General features: G+C 41.1%; 1 protein-coding gene across 7 annotated transcripts in view; it reads right to left on the reverse strand.

Moving 5' to 3' along the window:
* The window catches only part of ATP10D (ATPase phospholipid transporting 10D (putative)), a 118,174-nt gene that overhangs the window by 37,809 nt on the left and 62,307 nt on the right, over positions 1–18,058 (reverse strand). For all 7 annotated transcript variants that reach the window (XR_007356427.2, XM_048848397.2, XM_048848392.2 and 4 more), the window contains 3 exons: positions 15,415–15,723; positions 10,458–10,652; positions 6,504–6,708 (listed from right to left, as the gene is read on the reverse strand). Coding sequence is in view for 6 of the 7 variants with exons in the window: in XM_048848392.2 (XP_048704349.2) it covers positions 6,504–6,708; positions 10,458–10,652; positions 15,415–15,723 (709 nt within the window). In the remaining variant the exon portion in view is untranslated. The remainder of the gene's footprint in view (positions 1–6,503; positions 6,709–10,457; positions 10,653–15,414; positions 15,724–18,058) is intronic.

An 18,058-nucleotide genomic window follows, 5' to 3' on the forward strand; every position in this document is an offset into this window, starting at 1 on the left:
CCACAGGCAGAGTTCGAACGTAGGAAATCTAAGCTTGGTATTTTCTTATTTACACATACCTTGCTGGCCTGCTGTTAATTTTGACATACTGTCAGAAATGCCTAGAGCCTCTGATAGACGCCTCTTGTCATTTATAAATATAAATAATTAAATATATAGGGCTTCTTTCTCCTCTGCCCTGCTCCTTGTTTATTTACACAACATTAGGAGATATTAAAAAGACTAGAGCTGTTCAGCTTAGAAAAGAGACAACTAAGGGGAGACATGATAGAGGTCTATAAAATCATGAATGGTGTGGACAAAGTGAACAGAGAAGCGAGTGTTATTTACCGTTTCACACAATGCAAAAAAATAGGGTCACCAATGAAATTAATAGGCACAGGTTTAATACAAATATGAGGAAGCACTTTTTCACATAATGCTCAATTAATCTGAGGAACTCATTGCCCTGGGATGTTGTGATAGTCAAAACTATAACTGGATTTAAAAAAAAACAAAAAAAAAAACGAAAAGGAGTACTTGTGGCACCTTAGAGACTAACCAAGTGAGCTGTAGCTCACGAAAGCTCATGCTCAAATAAATTGGTTAGTCTCTAAGGTGCCACAAGTACTCCTTTTCTTTTTGCAAATACAGACTAACACGGCTGTTCCTCTGAAACCTGTCAAAAAAACAAAACAAAAGCAAACTAGGTAAGTTCCTGGAGGATAGGTCTATCAATGGCTATTAGCCAAGATGGTCAGGGATATAACCATGAGTTGGTTGAGTTCAGGATCCTGACACAGGGAAGAAAGGTAAGCAGCACGATACGGACCCTGGACTTCAGGAAAGCAGACTTCGACTCCCTCAGGGAACGGATGGCCAGGATCCCCTGGGGGACTAACTTGAAGGGGAAAGGAGTCCAGGAGAGCTGGCTGTATTTCAAGGAATCCCTGTTGAGGTTACAGGGACAAACCATCCCAATGAGTCGAAAGAATAGTAAATATGGCAGGCGACCAGCTTGGCTTAATGGTGAAATCTTAGCGGATCTTAAACATAAAAAAGAAGCTTACAAGAAGTGGAAGGTTGGACATATGACCAGGGAAGAGTATAAAAATATTGCTCGGGCATGTAGGAATGTTATCAGGAGGGCCAAATCGCACCTGGAGCTGCAGCTAGCCAGAGATGTCAAGAGTAACAAGAAGGGTTTCTTCAGGTATGTTGGCAACAAGAAGAAAGCCAAGGAATGTGTGGGCCCCTTACTGAATGAGGGAGGCAACCTAGTGACAGAGGATGTGGAAAAAGCTAATGTACTCAATGCTTTTTTTGCCTCTGTTTTCACTAACAAGGTCAGCTCCCAGACTGCTACGCTGGGCATCACAAAATGGGGAAGAGATGGACAGCCCTCTGTGGAGATAGAGGTGGTTAGGGACTATTTAGAAAAGCTGGACGTGCACAAGTCCATGGGGCCGGACGAGTTGCATCTGAGAGTGCTGAAGGAACTGGCGGCTGTGATTGCAGAGCCATTAGCCATTATCTTTGAAAACTTGTGGCGAACCGGGGAAGTCCCGGATGACTGGAAAAAGGCTAATGTAGTGCCAATCTTTAAAAAAGGGAAGAAGGAGGATCCTGGGAACTACAGGCCAGTCAGCCTCACTTCAGTCCCTGGAAAAATCATGGAGCAGGTCCTCAAAGAATCAATCCTGAAGCACTTGCATGAGAGGAAAGTGATCAGGAACAGCCAGCATGGATTCACCAAGGGAAGGTCATGCCTGACTAATCTAATCGCCTTCTATGATGAGATTACTGGTTCTGTGGATGAAGGGAAAGCAGTGGATGTATTGTTTCTTGACTTTAGCAAAGCTTTTGACACGGTCTCCCACAGTATTCTTGTCAGCAAGTTAAGGAAGTATGGGCTGGATGAATGCACTACAAGGTGGGTAGAAAGCTGGCTAGATTGTCGGGCTCAACGGGTAGTTATCAATGGCTCCATGTCTAGTTGGCAGCCGGTATCAAGTGGAGTGCCCCAAGGGTCGGTCCTGGGGCCGGTTTTGTTCAATAACTTCATAAATGATCTGGAGGATGGTGTGGATTGCACTCTCAGCAAATTTGCGGATGATACTAAACTGGGAGGAGTGGTAGATACGCTGGAGGGGAGGGATAGGATACAGAAGGACCTAGACAAATTGGAGGATTGGGCCAAAAGAAATCTGATGAGATTCAATAAGGATAAGTGCAGGGTCCTGCAATTAGGACGGAAGAACCCAATGCACAGCTACAGACTAGGGACCGAATGGCTAGGCAGCAGTTCTGCGGAAAAGGACCTAGGGGTGACAGTGGACGAGAAGCTGGATATGAGTCAGCAGTGTGCCCTTGTTGCCAAGAAGGCCAATGGCATTTTGGGATGTATAAGTAGGGGCATAGCGAGCAGATCGAGGGACGTGATCGTTCCCCTCTATTCGACATTGGTGAGGCCTCATCTGGAGTACTGTGTCCAGTTTTGGGCCCCACACTTCAAGAAGGATGTGGATAAATTGGAGAGAGTCCAGCGAAGGGCAACAAAAATGATTAGGGGTCTGGAACACATGAGTTATGAGGAGAGGCTGAGGGAGCTGGGATTGTTTAGCCTGCAGAAGAGAAGAATGAGGGGGGATTTGATAGCTGCTTTCAACTACCTGAAAGGGGGTTCCAAAGAGGATGGCTCTAGACTGTTCTCAATGGTATCAGATGACAGAACGAGGAGTAATGGTCTCAAGCTGCAGTGGGGGAGGTTTAGATTGGATATTAGGAAAAACTTTTTCACTAAGAGGGTGGTGAAACACTGGAATGCATTACCTAGGGAGGTGGTAGAATCTCCTTCCTTAGAGGTTTTTAAGGTCAGGCTTGACAAAGCCCTGGCTGTGATGATTTAACTGGGAATTGGTCCTGCTTCGAGCAGGGGGTTGGACTAGATGACCTTCTGGGGTCCCTTCCAACCCTTATATTCTATGATTCTATAACGCCACGCTCAGAGCAACTCTAAACTTTTGACTGTCAGAATCTGGGAGTGGAAGACTAGGGTGTATCACTCCAAAATTACCCTGTTCTGTACACTCTCCCTGGAGCTCTGGTACTGGCCACTGTCAGACAGGATACTGGGATAGATGAACCACTGGTCTGACCCAGTATGGCAGCTCTTATGTTCTTATGAGTGCAAAGTGGCTGTAAAATGCTACTATTCTGATCAGCAGTATTTTACACTCACTTTGCACAGGAGTAAGTTATTCCACAAGGTACAAGGCTGTGGAAAATCAGGGCTCATCTACCCACAAACTGGAACCAAATTAACTAAATCTGTTTTAATTCATATCTTTAGTTATTTTGGTGTGAGTCTGTATGTAGACAGGTTTCAGAGTAGCAGCCGTGTTAGTCTGTATTCGCAAAAAGAAAAGGAGTACTAGTGGCACCTTAGAGACTAACCAATTTATCTGATCATAAGCTTTTTCGATGAAGCGAGCTGTAGCTCACGAAAGCTTATACTCAAATAATTTGGTAAGTCTCTAAGGTGTCACTAGTATTCCCTTTCTTTTTGTATGTAGACAGTTACTGCAGATTAAGCGTGTCCTATTTAGAGTTAATTTAAATAGAAATTGTTACTTGTTCTACAGGAATTGTGGTTTGTTAGATGTTGCAGTCAGTGTGGATCCCACTCAAGGTGTGCATGTGCCTTAAGCACACAAGATCAGATACTTTTGAACAACAGCGTCAGCTGGAGCCGTGCACATGCCCTATATCTCCTTGCGTTCCCATACAAGGGCGTAAAGAGTGGCCTGGCCACAATTCCCGCTCAGTTTCTCTGTGTGTGTGTGTGTGCGTGCGCGCCCCCCACTACAGGGGACTGGCAATCAGGATCTCCACTGGAGGTTCAGATCCTTCTGCCCCCATGGGGATGTTTATGGGGGCAGAAGACAAACTTAATATAGAAGGTTAGTCTTCTCTTAAAGCGTTATCTGAACAAATCAATACTAAACAGGAAAAGTCATTAAATATCTGTTTGTACAAATTTTAAAGATTGGCTGTAAGGGTATTGAATGCTTTCTGCCTCTAATATTGTTTTTTCTAATTTTTATGTTTACTTATAAAAAGTATCCACAGAAATACTATTGCGAAGCCCAAGGAACTGTTTATATCCTGCTAACCTGCACAGTTAGCAAATATTCAAAACAAAAGTGTCACTTATTTGTCAGAGAGAACAGAAAAAGAACTAGATAAATTCTCGGAGGATAGGTTCATCAATGGCTATTAACCAGGATGGGCAGGGATGGAGTCCCTAGCCTCTGTTTGCCAGAAGCTGGGAATGGGTGACAGGGGATGGATCACTTGATGATTACCTGTTCTGCTCATTCCCTCTGGGGCACCTGGGATTGGCCACTGTCGGAAGACAGGATACTGGTCTAGATGGACTTTTGGTCTGACCCAGTATAGCCATTCTTATGGTTGGAATGAACAACACATGTCACATTAGTCAAACACAGATTGAAGAAGAGGAGACGATCTCTCAAACTTGGCATCAAACCTAGCAGACATGACAAGCATGTAATATTTTAACAAGGGTGAAATATTTTACAGAAATTAGCACTTTGCTCACCATTCCTGATTTGCAAATCAAGGATATAAGCATGATTCTGAAGCAGACTGAAGCCATTGCAGGCAATTGTCATTATTGAGAAGGGGGTAGAACGGCACGCCTTTCATATGTTCTCTGAGTACAGCCACCAAGTGAGTTCTGTAAAACCTTTAGCAGGACCATGACTTCTGATCACATGATGCTTAAATGAAGAATACAATTATGGCTGAGGTTGGTATAAGGGCTGCAGGTGAAGCTTGGCTAACAGTGTCACATATGTATACACTGATATATGGCCTAGTAGCTTCAGACATGTATGCACCATTGTTCTTGGGTTTGATCTTAAGTCCCTTTCCAATGACTGAAGGGACTGGAACCTGTCCTCTGACAGGTAACCTCTTACCACCAAGAGTCAATCATAGCTCCTATGAACTCAGTTGTCTGCAATGGAATCAGTGACAGTTTTTCAAGTTCACAAGGAGTCCTAGTTTGGAGAACAGGAAGTGGATGTATGACAGGGCTGCCAAGATCTGCAGGAACCTGCATCTGATCAGCCAGTTATGGATAAGTGTGAATTCTCCATAAGTACACTACCACTGCTGCCAGGCATTTTGTGAATACTCTTGCTGCTATGGAGCATAACCCTGTATTGATAATAGTTGGGCCCCACTGTGAATCTTGGGTACTTCCTGTGGGCTGGATGGGTAGAGACATGGAAGTACATAACCATGAAACTGTCCTAAGCTTGGAGAGATGAGGGAGGCAAGCACTACCATCCTGAACATTCATTTGCTGAGTCTCCCCAGGTCTAGGAAAGGACCAACCCTCCTCTTTTCCTTCCCCCATTCTTCTTCAGATAAGGAAATACTAGGAGTACAAACCTCCTCCCCTGAATTCCAGTGGTATCTCTATCTCTACGATGGATCTTAGATGCAACAAACAACAAGACCACTTCCACCTGTAAAAGGCTTTTGTGAGAAGGGTCCTTGAAGAGAGACGGGAGGGTAGTGGATAGCAAATAGAGAACAGAACTGGATGGGGTAGCAAGGGGCAATGATCTCTAGCGTCCATCTGTCCGATGGGATGACAGAACACGCCCGGTGGAATAGGACAATGCAGCTTCCAAAGGTCAGGCTGTCTGGACTGGATCTGATGTGACTCCTGACAGTCCCATCAAATTTTTCAATGGAATTATCCCACCACAGGATGGGCAGGGATTGTGGCCTGCAGGTTTCAAATCTACCAATGTTGCAAAGCCATATAAAGGGATTTGTAGGTGAAAGAGTGTATGAGGGGATCTCTTCAAGAGATGTTCAATATTCAGTCCAGATGGGCTGATATTGTTCATGGCTGTTGTATGTCAGAAAATCAGAAGGGTTCGGAAGGTTTTATGAAGTGTTTGAAATAATTTAGCCAAATCCGAGAACCAGCAGGTCTGATGGACACTTGCCAGGTTACATCTTGCTGCCACAGGTGGTAAGAAGGAACAGAGGGAGAGTCGGGGATGCCCTTCCCTTTATGCCCTTGCACAAGAGCACAAGGAGGCACAGCGAGCACGTACAGTGCTGATGGACACTGCTATTCAAAAGACTCCAGTCTCACATGCATAGAGGCACAAAGGCAGACCTATAGCGGAATCCACACTGACATTTACCTGACGAAGAAATTTTTTACTGACTTATATTGATTTGAAATAGGACACTCTTACCCTGAAATTAGTGACCATACACAGATTTGCAGTGAAATAACCAAAGGTGTGAATTAAAACTGATTTAGTTATTTTGGTTCCAATGCAGGTGTAGACAAGCCCCACCTCAACAACCAAGCAGATGAACTAGAGATTTTTATTAAAATAATTTTTTAAATAAAATTCTTGAAACCTCAGTTTTCTTAAAAGTGATTAGAAATGTGCAATGGTCACCTGCTCTGCATATCCTCTCACCACCTGCCTCTGCTTCAGATTGGTCTCTCCATCAAGGCTGGCTGTTTCAATGTGACAGATCCCATCTGGATCAGTAGAGTATAACAACACCATATCAGCAGGAATTATCTCATTACATGAAAGTCGAATGAAGTCCCCGACATTAACATCTTTCCAGCACTCATCTATGTATTTCTTCTCTTTCCTGAAATATATATAAAAATCTAAATGAAAAATTCCACAAGCTGCAAGCTCAAATTAATTAACTACAAAAGATTATTGTTTTGACTATAAACTAGTTAGTCTAAATCAGTATGCACCAAAGTGCTGGGGAGACAGTTTACTAATTTAGGGTGAGTGTACCCACAACACAATCAATTGCTGGATCAGGGCCAGACCTTACATGAGAATAAAAACACATTCTGTGAGGTTGACTGGGGTAAAACTCAGGACAGAATTTGGTCCTATGATTTCTATTCCCACGGAGAAGTAGTGATCTAAAATTCTCTCACTATGTGAATTACACTTCCAAATTATATAAACCAAGTGTCAAATCTTCACCTCTCTCTCTCCTGACGGCGACTCCAGAACCCAAATTTTTGTCTCTTAATTGGATAGGCAAGTACACAAAATCTTAAACATTTAGCTGGCACATCACTGAATATTTAGAACATAATTCTACTTAAAACATTTGCATTTATGTATTTTTGAATAGCGCTGAGGTCAACATTGTAAGGTGCAAAGATCTTGCAACTCCAAGTAAAGTCAAGAAGGAGTTTAGGGCTCTCAGCACCTTGCAGCACCCTTTATTACGAAAGCCCTTAAAATATTGTTTTTGATGCTTATTTCTTCTTCTTCTTTCCACCTACTTCTGCTGTTCAGTGCTTACCTGAGACCATAATCCTCCTTTTATATGATCACAGATGGTTAATGTGAACATTATTTTGATGCAACAGGATTAGAATTTCAGGTAAGGAGTAAGCAATGAGCATCTGATGAACTGTGGGCACCAGTACAGAATGCACTGGTGCAAGGAGACGGAGTGTGATGATTGCGCCAAGTGATCAAACCTTCTTGGTGGTAGGGACACTTCTGTGTCTTATTGTGAATGGACAAAAGGCATTTCTGGTGTCAGGTATTGTTACCATTTAACATGGAGCCTAAGAGACCAACCAGTGCACTATTTTTGTACAGACTGGCAGATTAATGTACTGGCATTGATCAAATTGTTAGCTGAGTAAAATGTTGCAGGCAAATAAAAAAACCAATTTCAATAAAAAAGAAAATATTAGAGAAATATTTCATACATTAGGTTTTGTAACTAAAACTTTTGGAGCCTGAACTATTTGACAACATCCCCTTAAAAGTGCAAGCCTAAAAGGGAGATGCCACAAAGGAAACATAAGTAAGTGGTGTACTGACAGATTTCCCTAGTTAAGCACAGGTGACTTCATATCCTTCAAAGTGCAACAGAACCAAGAGTAGGACACTATAAAAGCTAAAGCTAGCCTAAAAATAAAATTAGTGCAAGTCACATGCCTGCCTCCTTCTCAAGATCGTTATCATGGGTTTTCCAAGCAGTCAAAATCAATACTGTAGTATGGATGTAGAAAATAAATAAACCCACATTAATGTATATTTGAAGCATTCTAAAACATTCCTGGTGTTAAAATTGAATTACCACCTTTATGCATTGCTCATTCCCAATAATGTTGTAATGCTATATCTGAAATGAGACATAGGAAATCTCGAGTATGACTGGCTAACAACTTTCTAAGGAGGTGGGCACCATGTGCTAACATCTCACGGCACTCCTGCTTAGAATGTTCAAGCCTCCTCACTCTAGAGGGCCCATTAACATCAACAGCTCTATCGGTGTCTACATTATCTGATGAATCACACATTCTGTACATTTAAGAATTGGTTCTTAATTTGTTTACCAGAGAATACTACATTAGGAACTCATGAAATCATTTTTGTTTTAGTGTTAATGCACTTTAATGTATGTCTGTGCCACACACACAGGCATCTACACAGAAAATCAATGAATTTTTCTTATTAAAAATGTACCTTATGGATAATAAATTCATACATAGTAAACATTCATATGTATCACTAGCTTTAATTTTCCTGAAATACATCTTCTAAAGCTATTTGTACATATAGGCACGATACACTATTTTGCTATCTGTATCGCAGATAGTCGTGCTGAAGGTGGGGAGGGGGCAGGAGAATGAATAGCAGCTAGTAAAACAATCTAGTTTATGAAGAAGACCCTAAGAAAAAAATTAAATCATACCAATTAAAAACATACATCTTTTACATGCACAGCTGGAGAAATTTTACAGATTCTTACAAAAATAATAAATTCCCACATTATATTGATCATTATTAATTTTTTTAAAAAAGAAAAAGTCACAAGGCAATATTAGTACTTGCAAATTAAATTCCCACTGACAGGAACTACACTTATTTAGTCTGAGTAACACAAAGAGAATTCAGAAACCCAAATATTTGGATGCTCCACTCTACTGAGACTTCAGTAGCATTCATGGGACCTGCAGTTTATCAGCATAAATACATGAGACCATAAAAGAACAGACTTTGCCCTCAAGCCTTCTACCATTAACACATGCAGGACTTGAAAGGAGAGAAATTACTTCAGCTCTCTAAAAGTTTAATTATATTCCTGTTTCAGGCTCCAATCATAATTGGCTGAATAATTTGACTCCCAGAAAGTTGCTGTACCTAGGAGATATTTGTATTTACAGAACTGGATGCAATTTTGTTTCTTTGCGATTACATTAAGAAAGCATTCTCCAGGTTATTCATATTGTTATGGAACTAGCTCTCAAAAAAAAAAAAAAAAATCAATAGGGCATGCTACATGTCAGAGAACTAAAATTTTTCATCCTGAGAATTAATCACAAAATAATACTCATCATTTACATAGGGCTAGATTGTAATTTTGCAATCTGCCCTGAGGGAGGCCATGTCTACACTAGGGGGAGCCAAGGGTTTACTTCAATCAGCTAACACATGTTGAAACTATAACTTGTCTTATACGTACACTAGGATTTTAACATGTGTTAGACAACACATTTAAAAAAAACACAACACTTTATTTTCAAAGTGAAGACAAGGCGTGAGCATCAGTGTGCGGCTGCACAGACCCAGTCCCTGCTTCCTCCATGGGAGAAATAAACTGTGCCACACCGTTTCTTGGTGCAGCTTACTTCCCTCTCTGCAATGCTTCAGCTGCCCACTTGCTCTCCCTGCATGCTACTCCCTGAAATAGCTATCACAGCAAATGAATAATGGGGCTCCTTATACCCCTGCATGATCACACAGCAAGAGTAATGTGGTCCATAGTACTTTCCATTTGATAATTATTAATTAATTTAGCCTCACAATACCCTTTCACGGTAGGTATGTCTGAACTATTATCCTTATTTTACAGATGAGGAAACTAAGGTGGAAAAGGTCACCTAGGAAACTTGTGGCAGCATCCGGAAAAAACCAAGGATTTCTCTCTAACTTCGTAGCCAATGTCCAAGTGAAGAAAGGAACTGGTCAGGTCCTATTATCATCACTTATTTGGGAACTCTTTACTAGTTGATTTAGAAACATAACAGCATTAATTTAAGGAAAGCATGGTTCACAATGGTGTTACGCAAACTTTTCCAACTGCCATTGTATTATAACCCTGGGTCGCAACATCCCTGATATTCTGGTTCTGCGACTGTTTAACAGACACTAACAACTGTTCCAAATTGTGCGACAATAGCAGTGTGACTGAAATAAGTCACTTTTAAACCAAAATAAGAATGTGGCCAAGTGATCAATCCAGAAACCAATTTTGTTAAGGTTCCTCAAACTTACTGTTTTGTATATTAACACTAATAACACACACTGTACATTATTCATCAATAACAAAGTCAGACAAACACTTACCTGCTGTATACTTTAGTTAATAAGTTGTTTATCTGCTTATCTAATTTGTATTTTGAGTAATCCTCAAGGCCATCTTTAACTGCAATAATTGTGAGAACAACTACTAGAGGTAACATGGTAATTTCTTTCTGGAAGGCTTCCACCAGTGGAACCCAGTTCAGGACAACTAAAAATAGGAAATATAAATTGGCAGCTCTGAAACAAACACAAAAACAGATGCAGGAGTTAGGAATGGAATGAAGTTTAGGAGGTGAGTAAAAGGCAGGTGACACATGTAATGACCTGCAGTTCACTAGCAAACTGAGTTAAGCAGAAGTTTCTACGTACTTTAGAAGTAACATTTATGCAGAGCTTTATGTTGCGTAAGAGGCTGCATGCTGGAAAGAGACATGGCATTCATGTAGCTTAAATACCAAGAAACTAAACTGAGTTCTTACCATGCAACCAGAGCTTCAAAATGATAACTCCTTTTCACAGGCAACATAATGCCAAACATTCCTACATCTCTCAGCTTGATTTTTGTACAAAATTAGCAGTTGTCAGCAAAGATCAACATATTAGAAGACACCGTGCTTTTTATATCCAAAGTTATTAAAATGTTAGCGGAAGCCTTATGTCCACATATCTCAGCATTATTCAGATATTCAGTGATGAGGTCACACCAACAAATTTTAATTAAATTTCCCGCAAAAGATCTATTACCCTATATAGAAACACAAGCACATTACCTTAAAGGTCATCTCCATGCAAACCTCAAACATCTCAATTTTAGCATTTAACGGCTTCAGCCATACCCAATATCACTTAGAAATTTTCTATTGTCAATGTTGAGGCAAAACACAGAAGCAATAAGCATCATGAATCTCACCCCCTGCCCACACCATCAGAATTTAACTTAAAGAAAACATGAAACACTTCTGCATCGATTGAAGAATTACATAATTATAGCTTCACCTTCCAACTTTTCAACACACCTTTCATTAGCAGCCTTCCTTGGTACAGGCTATTACAGTAACATATTCAATCAAGTGGGAAAACAAATACAGATCACCAGCAATTTCTGGCCTTAGATAAGTGGAAAGATGTAAACAAGAAACTACCATAAACAAAGGATACAGAAAGAGTTGAAGCACTTTCAGCATTTAACTGTTTAACCATCAAAGCAATAACCTTCTTTGAGAGTGTTAGAGGGACTTCTATAAAGAAAATTCAAGGCACTTACACATATTTTCATGGAGTAAAACGTCCTGAAATAACAGGTCAATAGGGCATATTGTACACACCAACAGATTAGTCACCATTTGTATCTTTGATATTCCAAACGTAACCAAACATGTTTGGTATAGCTAAGGCCCTACCAAATTCACGGCCATGAAAAACGCATCACAGACCATGAAACCTTGTCTCCCCCATGAAATCTGGTCGTCTGTATACTTTTACCCTATACTACACTCTTTTATACTATATGGTAAAAGTATATACAAGTACACAATGTTTCTCAAACTGGGGCTCCCTAACAACAGGGTCAAGCTGATTGTAGAGGGGTTTCAGTATTGCCACCCTTTCTTCTGTACTGCCCTCAGATCTGGGTGACCGGAGAGCAGCGGCTGCTGGCCAGGTGTCCAGGTCTGAATGCAGTGTCACTGTCAGCAGCTGCACAGAAGTAGAGCTGACATGGTATGGTATTGCCACCCTTATTTCTGCTGGCAGTGGCTCTGCCTTCAGAGCTGGGTTCCCAGCCAGCAACCACTAATCTCTAGCCACTTAGCTCTGAAGGCTGCGCTGCTCCCAGTGGTGACACTGCCTTCAGAGCTCAGCACCCATCCAACAGCTGCTGCTCTCCAGCCAACAAGTTCTGAAGGCAACGCAGAAGGGTGGTAATACCACAACCTCCCCTACAATAGCTTTGCAACCCGCTTTTGGGTCGGGACCCCCAGTTTGAGAAATGCTGACTTAACAGACTTTACAGGTTTATATTTTGCTGTTTTTAAATACATATTCATGTTTTGTTACAACTCTGTGACATTTTAAGATTAAATATCTGAAACCATAAAGTTCAAAATTTAAAAAATGCTATGACCATGACATTTATGAAAATAGACCGTGAATTTGGTAGGGCCCTAGGTAGAGGTTTCCACATGATCCACTAGTACAGGGGTCAGCAACCTATGGCACGTATGCCCAAGGTAGCACACAAGCTGATTTTCAGTGGCACTCTGCTGACGGTCTGGGGTTCCGACCGCTGGCCCCTTGCCAGCTGGGATCCCAGCCGCCGGCCCCGCTCAGCCCACTGCTGGTCTGGGGTCCCGGCCGCCGGCCCGCTTAGCCCACTGCCTTCCTGGGGGACATTGGAAAACTCAGCAAGGAAAAGCAAGGATCATGCTAAACTGATAAGATCTGCATTTTAAATTTAATTTTAAACGAAGCTTCTTAAAGGTTTTTAAAACCTTATTTACTTTACATACAACAATAGTTTAGTTATAGAATATAGACTTATAGAGAGAGACCTTCTAAAAACGTTAAAATGTATTACTTGCATGCAAAACCTTAAATTACAGTGAATAAATTAAGACTTGGCACACCACTTCTGAAAGGTTTCAGAGGAACAGCCGTGTTAGTCTGTATTCGCAAAAAGAAAAGGAGTACTTGTGGCACCTTAGAGACTAACCAATTTATTTGAGCATGAACTTTCGTGAGCTACAGCTCACTTCATAAGTGAGCTGTAGCTCACGAAAGCTCATGCTCAAATAAATTGGTTAGTCTCTAAGGTGCCACAAGTACTCCTTCACTTCTGAAAGGTTGCCGACCCCTGCACTAGTACGTCAGATCTTCTCAGGAATTCTTACCTGTTAAAGCTGGCTTCCTACATTTTCAGTCAAGAATTTATATGTGAAGGGTGTGTGATGTTGCACTCTCCATAATGTTTTATGGAAATATTCTTACGAGTGCGAATATGATGTAACTGGAACATGGTTTATGCAAGAGGTCTCTTGTAAGGTATCATTACAAAGCATATAATCTACTGAGTGTATTCATCCTATTTGTAGGTATGTATCATTCTTGTATCTGAAGATAGAAATATGAAGTATAACTCTGAGGTCCTATTGTAATTATGCAAAGTGTGGGCCATTAATGGTGGTTTAGAATCTTGACGGCTCCCATTGACTAGGACAATTGGTTGTAAATGGCGCTGTTTACTTACAAACCTTCCTGGGTACCTGCAGGCCAGCCCTGGAAGAATGGAGGCTGGGGTCTCACAGGACATGTGAACATGTCACCCGATACTGGAATCCATCTTAAACCTGGTGCTTTCCATTTAGAAGGAGGGGACCCAGAGAGACAAAAGATTCTCTCCTTGTGCCAAAGCTATAAAAGGGAGTGGAACAGAACAAAGGTGGCTGCCAGTCATGAGAACACCCCTAGTTTCCACCTAAGATGTCTGCTGGAACTAACAAGGACTGTACCAGAGGAAAGGATTGGGCCCAGACTAGGAAGGAGTCTAGCCTGTGAAAGAAGCTTATTGGAATATCTCTGAGGGTGAGATTTTTACCTGTAATCAGTTTCTTAATGTCTTACGCTTAGACTTGCGTGTTTTTGCTGGCAGGGAAAATGGGCTAAGAGGGAATCTCAGCACATCAGGTGACAGGCCCAAGGGGGTCTCTATAACTGAATCCGTCACAGGGCATTCCCTCCTCTCTCAGATGTTTATGCCACTTTCCTTGTTCTGGCTCCCTTTCTTGTGTTGAGACATCCTCTTCCATGTCTCCCATTGTATACCACACAGAGACTGAAGCTACCAGTAACTCATCCACTCCCCACAAAATTAAGAATAAAAGAGACACAAACCCTGTTTCCATTCTCCAACCAACAGAGTTGCTGAGATGATTGTTTCAAACTGATGATCAGACAATGCAGAAAACAGAGAACACATTTTTATCTTTTTTAAGTTCTACGTCTGCACCCTCCATTTAAACAAATTTGCCACTGATAGAACTGCAATCTCCCAATCTAGAAACAAGAGCAGGTCAAGAAACTTTGGCTGAACTACAGCCCTCAAGGCTTTGTGGTCAAAGAGTATCCACAGAGGCAAAAATTACTAGAGTACCAGCCCTTTGATGACTTAAGGAGGCTTGGACTGAGGACATGACAGATGTTCTACATATCTCTTCCACTAAAGCTAGAGTGGACCAACAAAAATCTCATCAATTGCAAGGCTTGTGACAGTGTCCTTGCTGGTTTTACAAAACCCATTTTTAGACACACACCCCCCAAGGCCACCATGTTGCTTCCCCAAGTGAGTCCTCCCACCACCCTCTTAACATCACCTTTCAAGCCAGCCGCCATGCAAATTCATAGAGTGGCTGAAGAAAAGGAGAACCAACCTCATTCTTCTCCACCACTACACCTGCCAAACAGGATGGGGGTGAAATCTTATCATATGCTGCTCTATGTCAGTGATCCAAGAGGAGGGACCATCTAACTCAGGAGTGAGGAACTTTTTTTCTGTCATGGGCCATTGACCCACAGAAGAAAATCAATCGCAGACCACTCACCCGCCGGGGTGGTTGAGGCTCAGGGCTTCCCCCTGTAGCAGGGCAAGCTGATGCTTGCAGCTCCAGCCCCATGGGGGGAGGGGCGGATGGACGCTGCAGGCCGGATGAAATTAACCAACACTCCAGATCCAGCCTGTGGGCCGTAGGTTCCCCACCCCTGATCTAACTGATCCGAAATGGTGAAAGAAAGGACATGACACCAAATGAGGAGAGATACCTCTTTTGAGTATCAGTTTTGGGATAATGTATCTTGCTACAAAGTTATCAGAACTGATTGCTAAATTCAGGAGAGAAGAGTAGTTTATAAAAACAAATTTGTAGATATTAGCACATGAATTTCAAACAAACAAACAAAAAAACCCACATTCGAATAATTTCCACAATTACACACAAGAATCCTTTACCTGTAAAACTGTTCAAATAAATTCCGTGGTAGAAAGTTGAATAAAGTGTATTTAGTAGTCCGTATTCTGTTGTTCATATATAATTTTGATACCTTTTCATACTCTTCTTTAAAGTGTCCCAGACATGGTATAACTATCCTATGTCTGCTAGGCACTTTGGATGATTGATAACACTTGTCACATGAGGAGCTGCTGCTGCTTCCATCCCTGCCTTCTGCGGATACCAGACGCTGCCAGCGATATCGGGCCCATCGGATAGGGTCTGCCATATCGTCTGAAATGATTTGTGATCCAGGCCAGGTCTTCTTTCTAGCAAAATTTTAAAGTCAAGAAAATTACACAGTAAGTCTGGAGAAGCTTTAGTTCAAAATACAAACAAAAAAGCTGTTCACAATGGTTACTGCAAAGGCCTTCAAGTGAGGTTAACTTGGTTTGTTAACCTTACAATGAGAATTGAGTTACTACCCAATTTTGATTTCAAAATGAAAGGAACTATTAATAGTTTATGTGAGGTAAAACCCTCTGATTGAATAGTGCAGTAATCTATATTGAAGGGCTATTTAGATTTAATTCTACCTCTCAGGAACTAGAAAGAGATATAATCACATCAGTTTTAGTTTGTTTTAATTTAACATTTCTTTAAAATAATTGTACCATAAATACAAAGCACAATCCGCACCCCAATATCCATCAACTACTGATATAAAGATTGGTGAAAATTTTTCCCATAGAATACTTATGTTTTCCTGTGTAATGCTGACTAGTAGGTTGCCTGTAGTAGTTTAGTCAAAGGAATGTTAATGGAATTGTCTTCACTTATTTATAAACCTGCTGATTGCTATCACATTACATATATCCCTGTAATTAAATAACACTAGATCAAAGTGTGTGTATATTCAGACATTAGAACTTCATGAATACTAATGAATGATACTTACATTGTTTCACTTATCAATCCTGATTATAATGCAATGGCAGACAATTGCATTATGACAGGTTTCAGAGTAATATCACTGTAACCAACTACTTGTGAATGCCAGGAAATAAAATGCTAACTTCAAAGCAAGGGTCATTGTATTCAACAATGGAAATCCACAGACTCAATCTGCAATTGCTACTCATCAAAACTCAAGTAGGTGAATGTCTTCTGCAAGCAGGATCTATAAATACTACTTTAAGGGAATGATCCTGCATCTCTGGCCTGATGGATTCTGACATGGTGGAATACTGAGCAATTGGACAGCAACCCCCAAAGTTAGTATGGGTAACCCTGAGACACTTAAGGAAAACTAGCAGATCACTACATCTCTGCTATCATACTGGACTCTCAAACTTTGACTCACCTGTATTTTACCTGCTTTAACCTCTCATTTCTTTTTCTTAGCTAATAAACCTTTAGTTTACTAGAGAAATTAGCTGTCAGTGTTCTCTTTGGTGTGATGTCCAGAGTACCCATTGACCTGGAGTAAGTGACTGGGCTTTTGGGGCTGGGGGTAACCCAATATGAGGTGATTTTTGGTTTAATAACCTTTCATCACAAAGTCCAGTTTGTTGGGGTGGTAAAACGGGGCTGGCGAGCCTGTTTGTGGCTCCATGTAAAATTAATATAGTAATCCAAAAGCACACATTTGTTACTGTCTTGGTGAAATCTAATTATAGAATATACCATCAGTTTGCCAGAAAACAGAGCAGATACCCCAGTCTGACCTGAGATTGGCAATCTCAATTGTATGCCATATGAGACAGCGTCATATGCTGCTCGACAACACTGACGGTACATAGAGGTACCATTTAAAATTATTAATCATATAAATCTCTAGATACAGGACCCAAAGATGTGCATGCAATAAACTGGTACCTGAAGTCTGATAAATCCAAGTGAGAAATTTCAGAGTAGCAGCCGTGTTAGTCTGTATTCGCAAAAAGAAAAGGAGTACTTGTGGCACCTTAAATTTGTTAGTCTCTAAGGTGCCACAAGTACTCCTTTTCCAAGTGAGAAAGATGTTCAGGGCTATATATTGTCCATTATAAGACAATATTGCATGCTCTTCACTCAGAAAGCTAGGCCAGCACAGGATATCTAATATACTTCAATACCTTTACAGTAACATAATCTAAGGCATTTTTCAATCCCACTAAACAAGAGAAAGTCCTTGATTTAAGCAGTAACCCAACCAGCTATATTTACACCGCTCAGTATCCCATACATATACTGTTACGTAAATTCTTTTGCAGATTTACGGGTCTGTAGGCCCTCTAGCATTTACAGTAAGAGTGGCAGTCCGGTAGTTCAGAGATGCTCTAGAATTCTAGTGCCGCTTTATGTACACAGCCTATCATTTAAATTTGGATTTGATAAAACAAAACAAATCCCCTACATTTAAAGATTAAATAGCCATGACAATGACCTGTCTTATTTAATATTTTTGTTAAGAGTCAGCTTCCAACAGGCCTTTCCTTATGAGAAGCATGAGAGAATAGTGGCATTTGTGGGATGTGTGAAGACAGAGCTCCTGCACCTCACACAGAGGCCTCTTGGAATTGTGGGCCCTGCAGTCTGAGTTGCATATATTACAACCAGCTATAGGTCTCAATTCTCACTTGTGTTATTTCTCTGCAGCATCCCAGCTTTCTTATCATGATC

The sequence above is a fragment of the Caretta caretta genome, chromosome 4 (assembly GCF_965140235.1).
Source record: "Caretta caretta isolate rCarCar2 chromosome 4, rCarCar1.hap1, whole genome shotgun sequence".
NCBI lineage: Eukaryota > Metazoa > Chordata > Testudines > Cheloniidae > Caretta > Caretta caretta.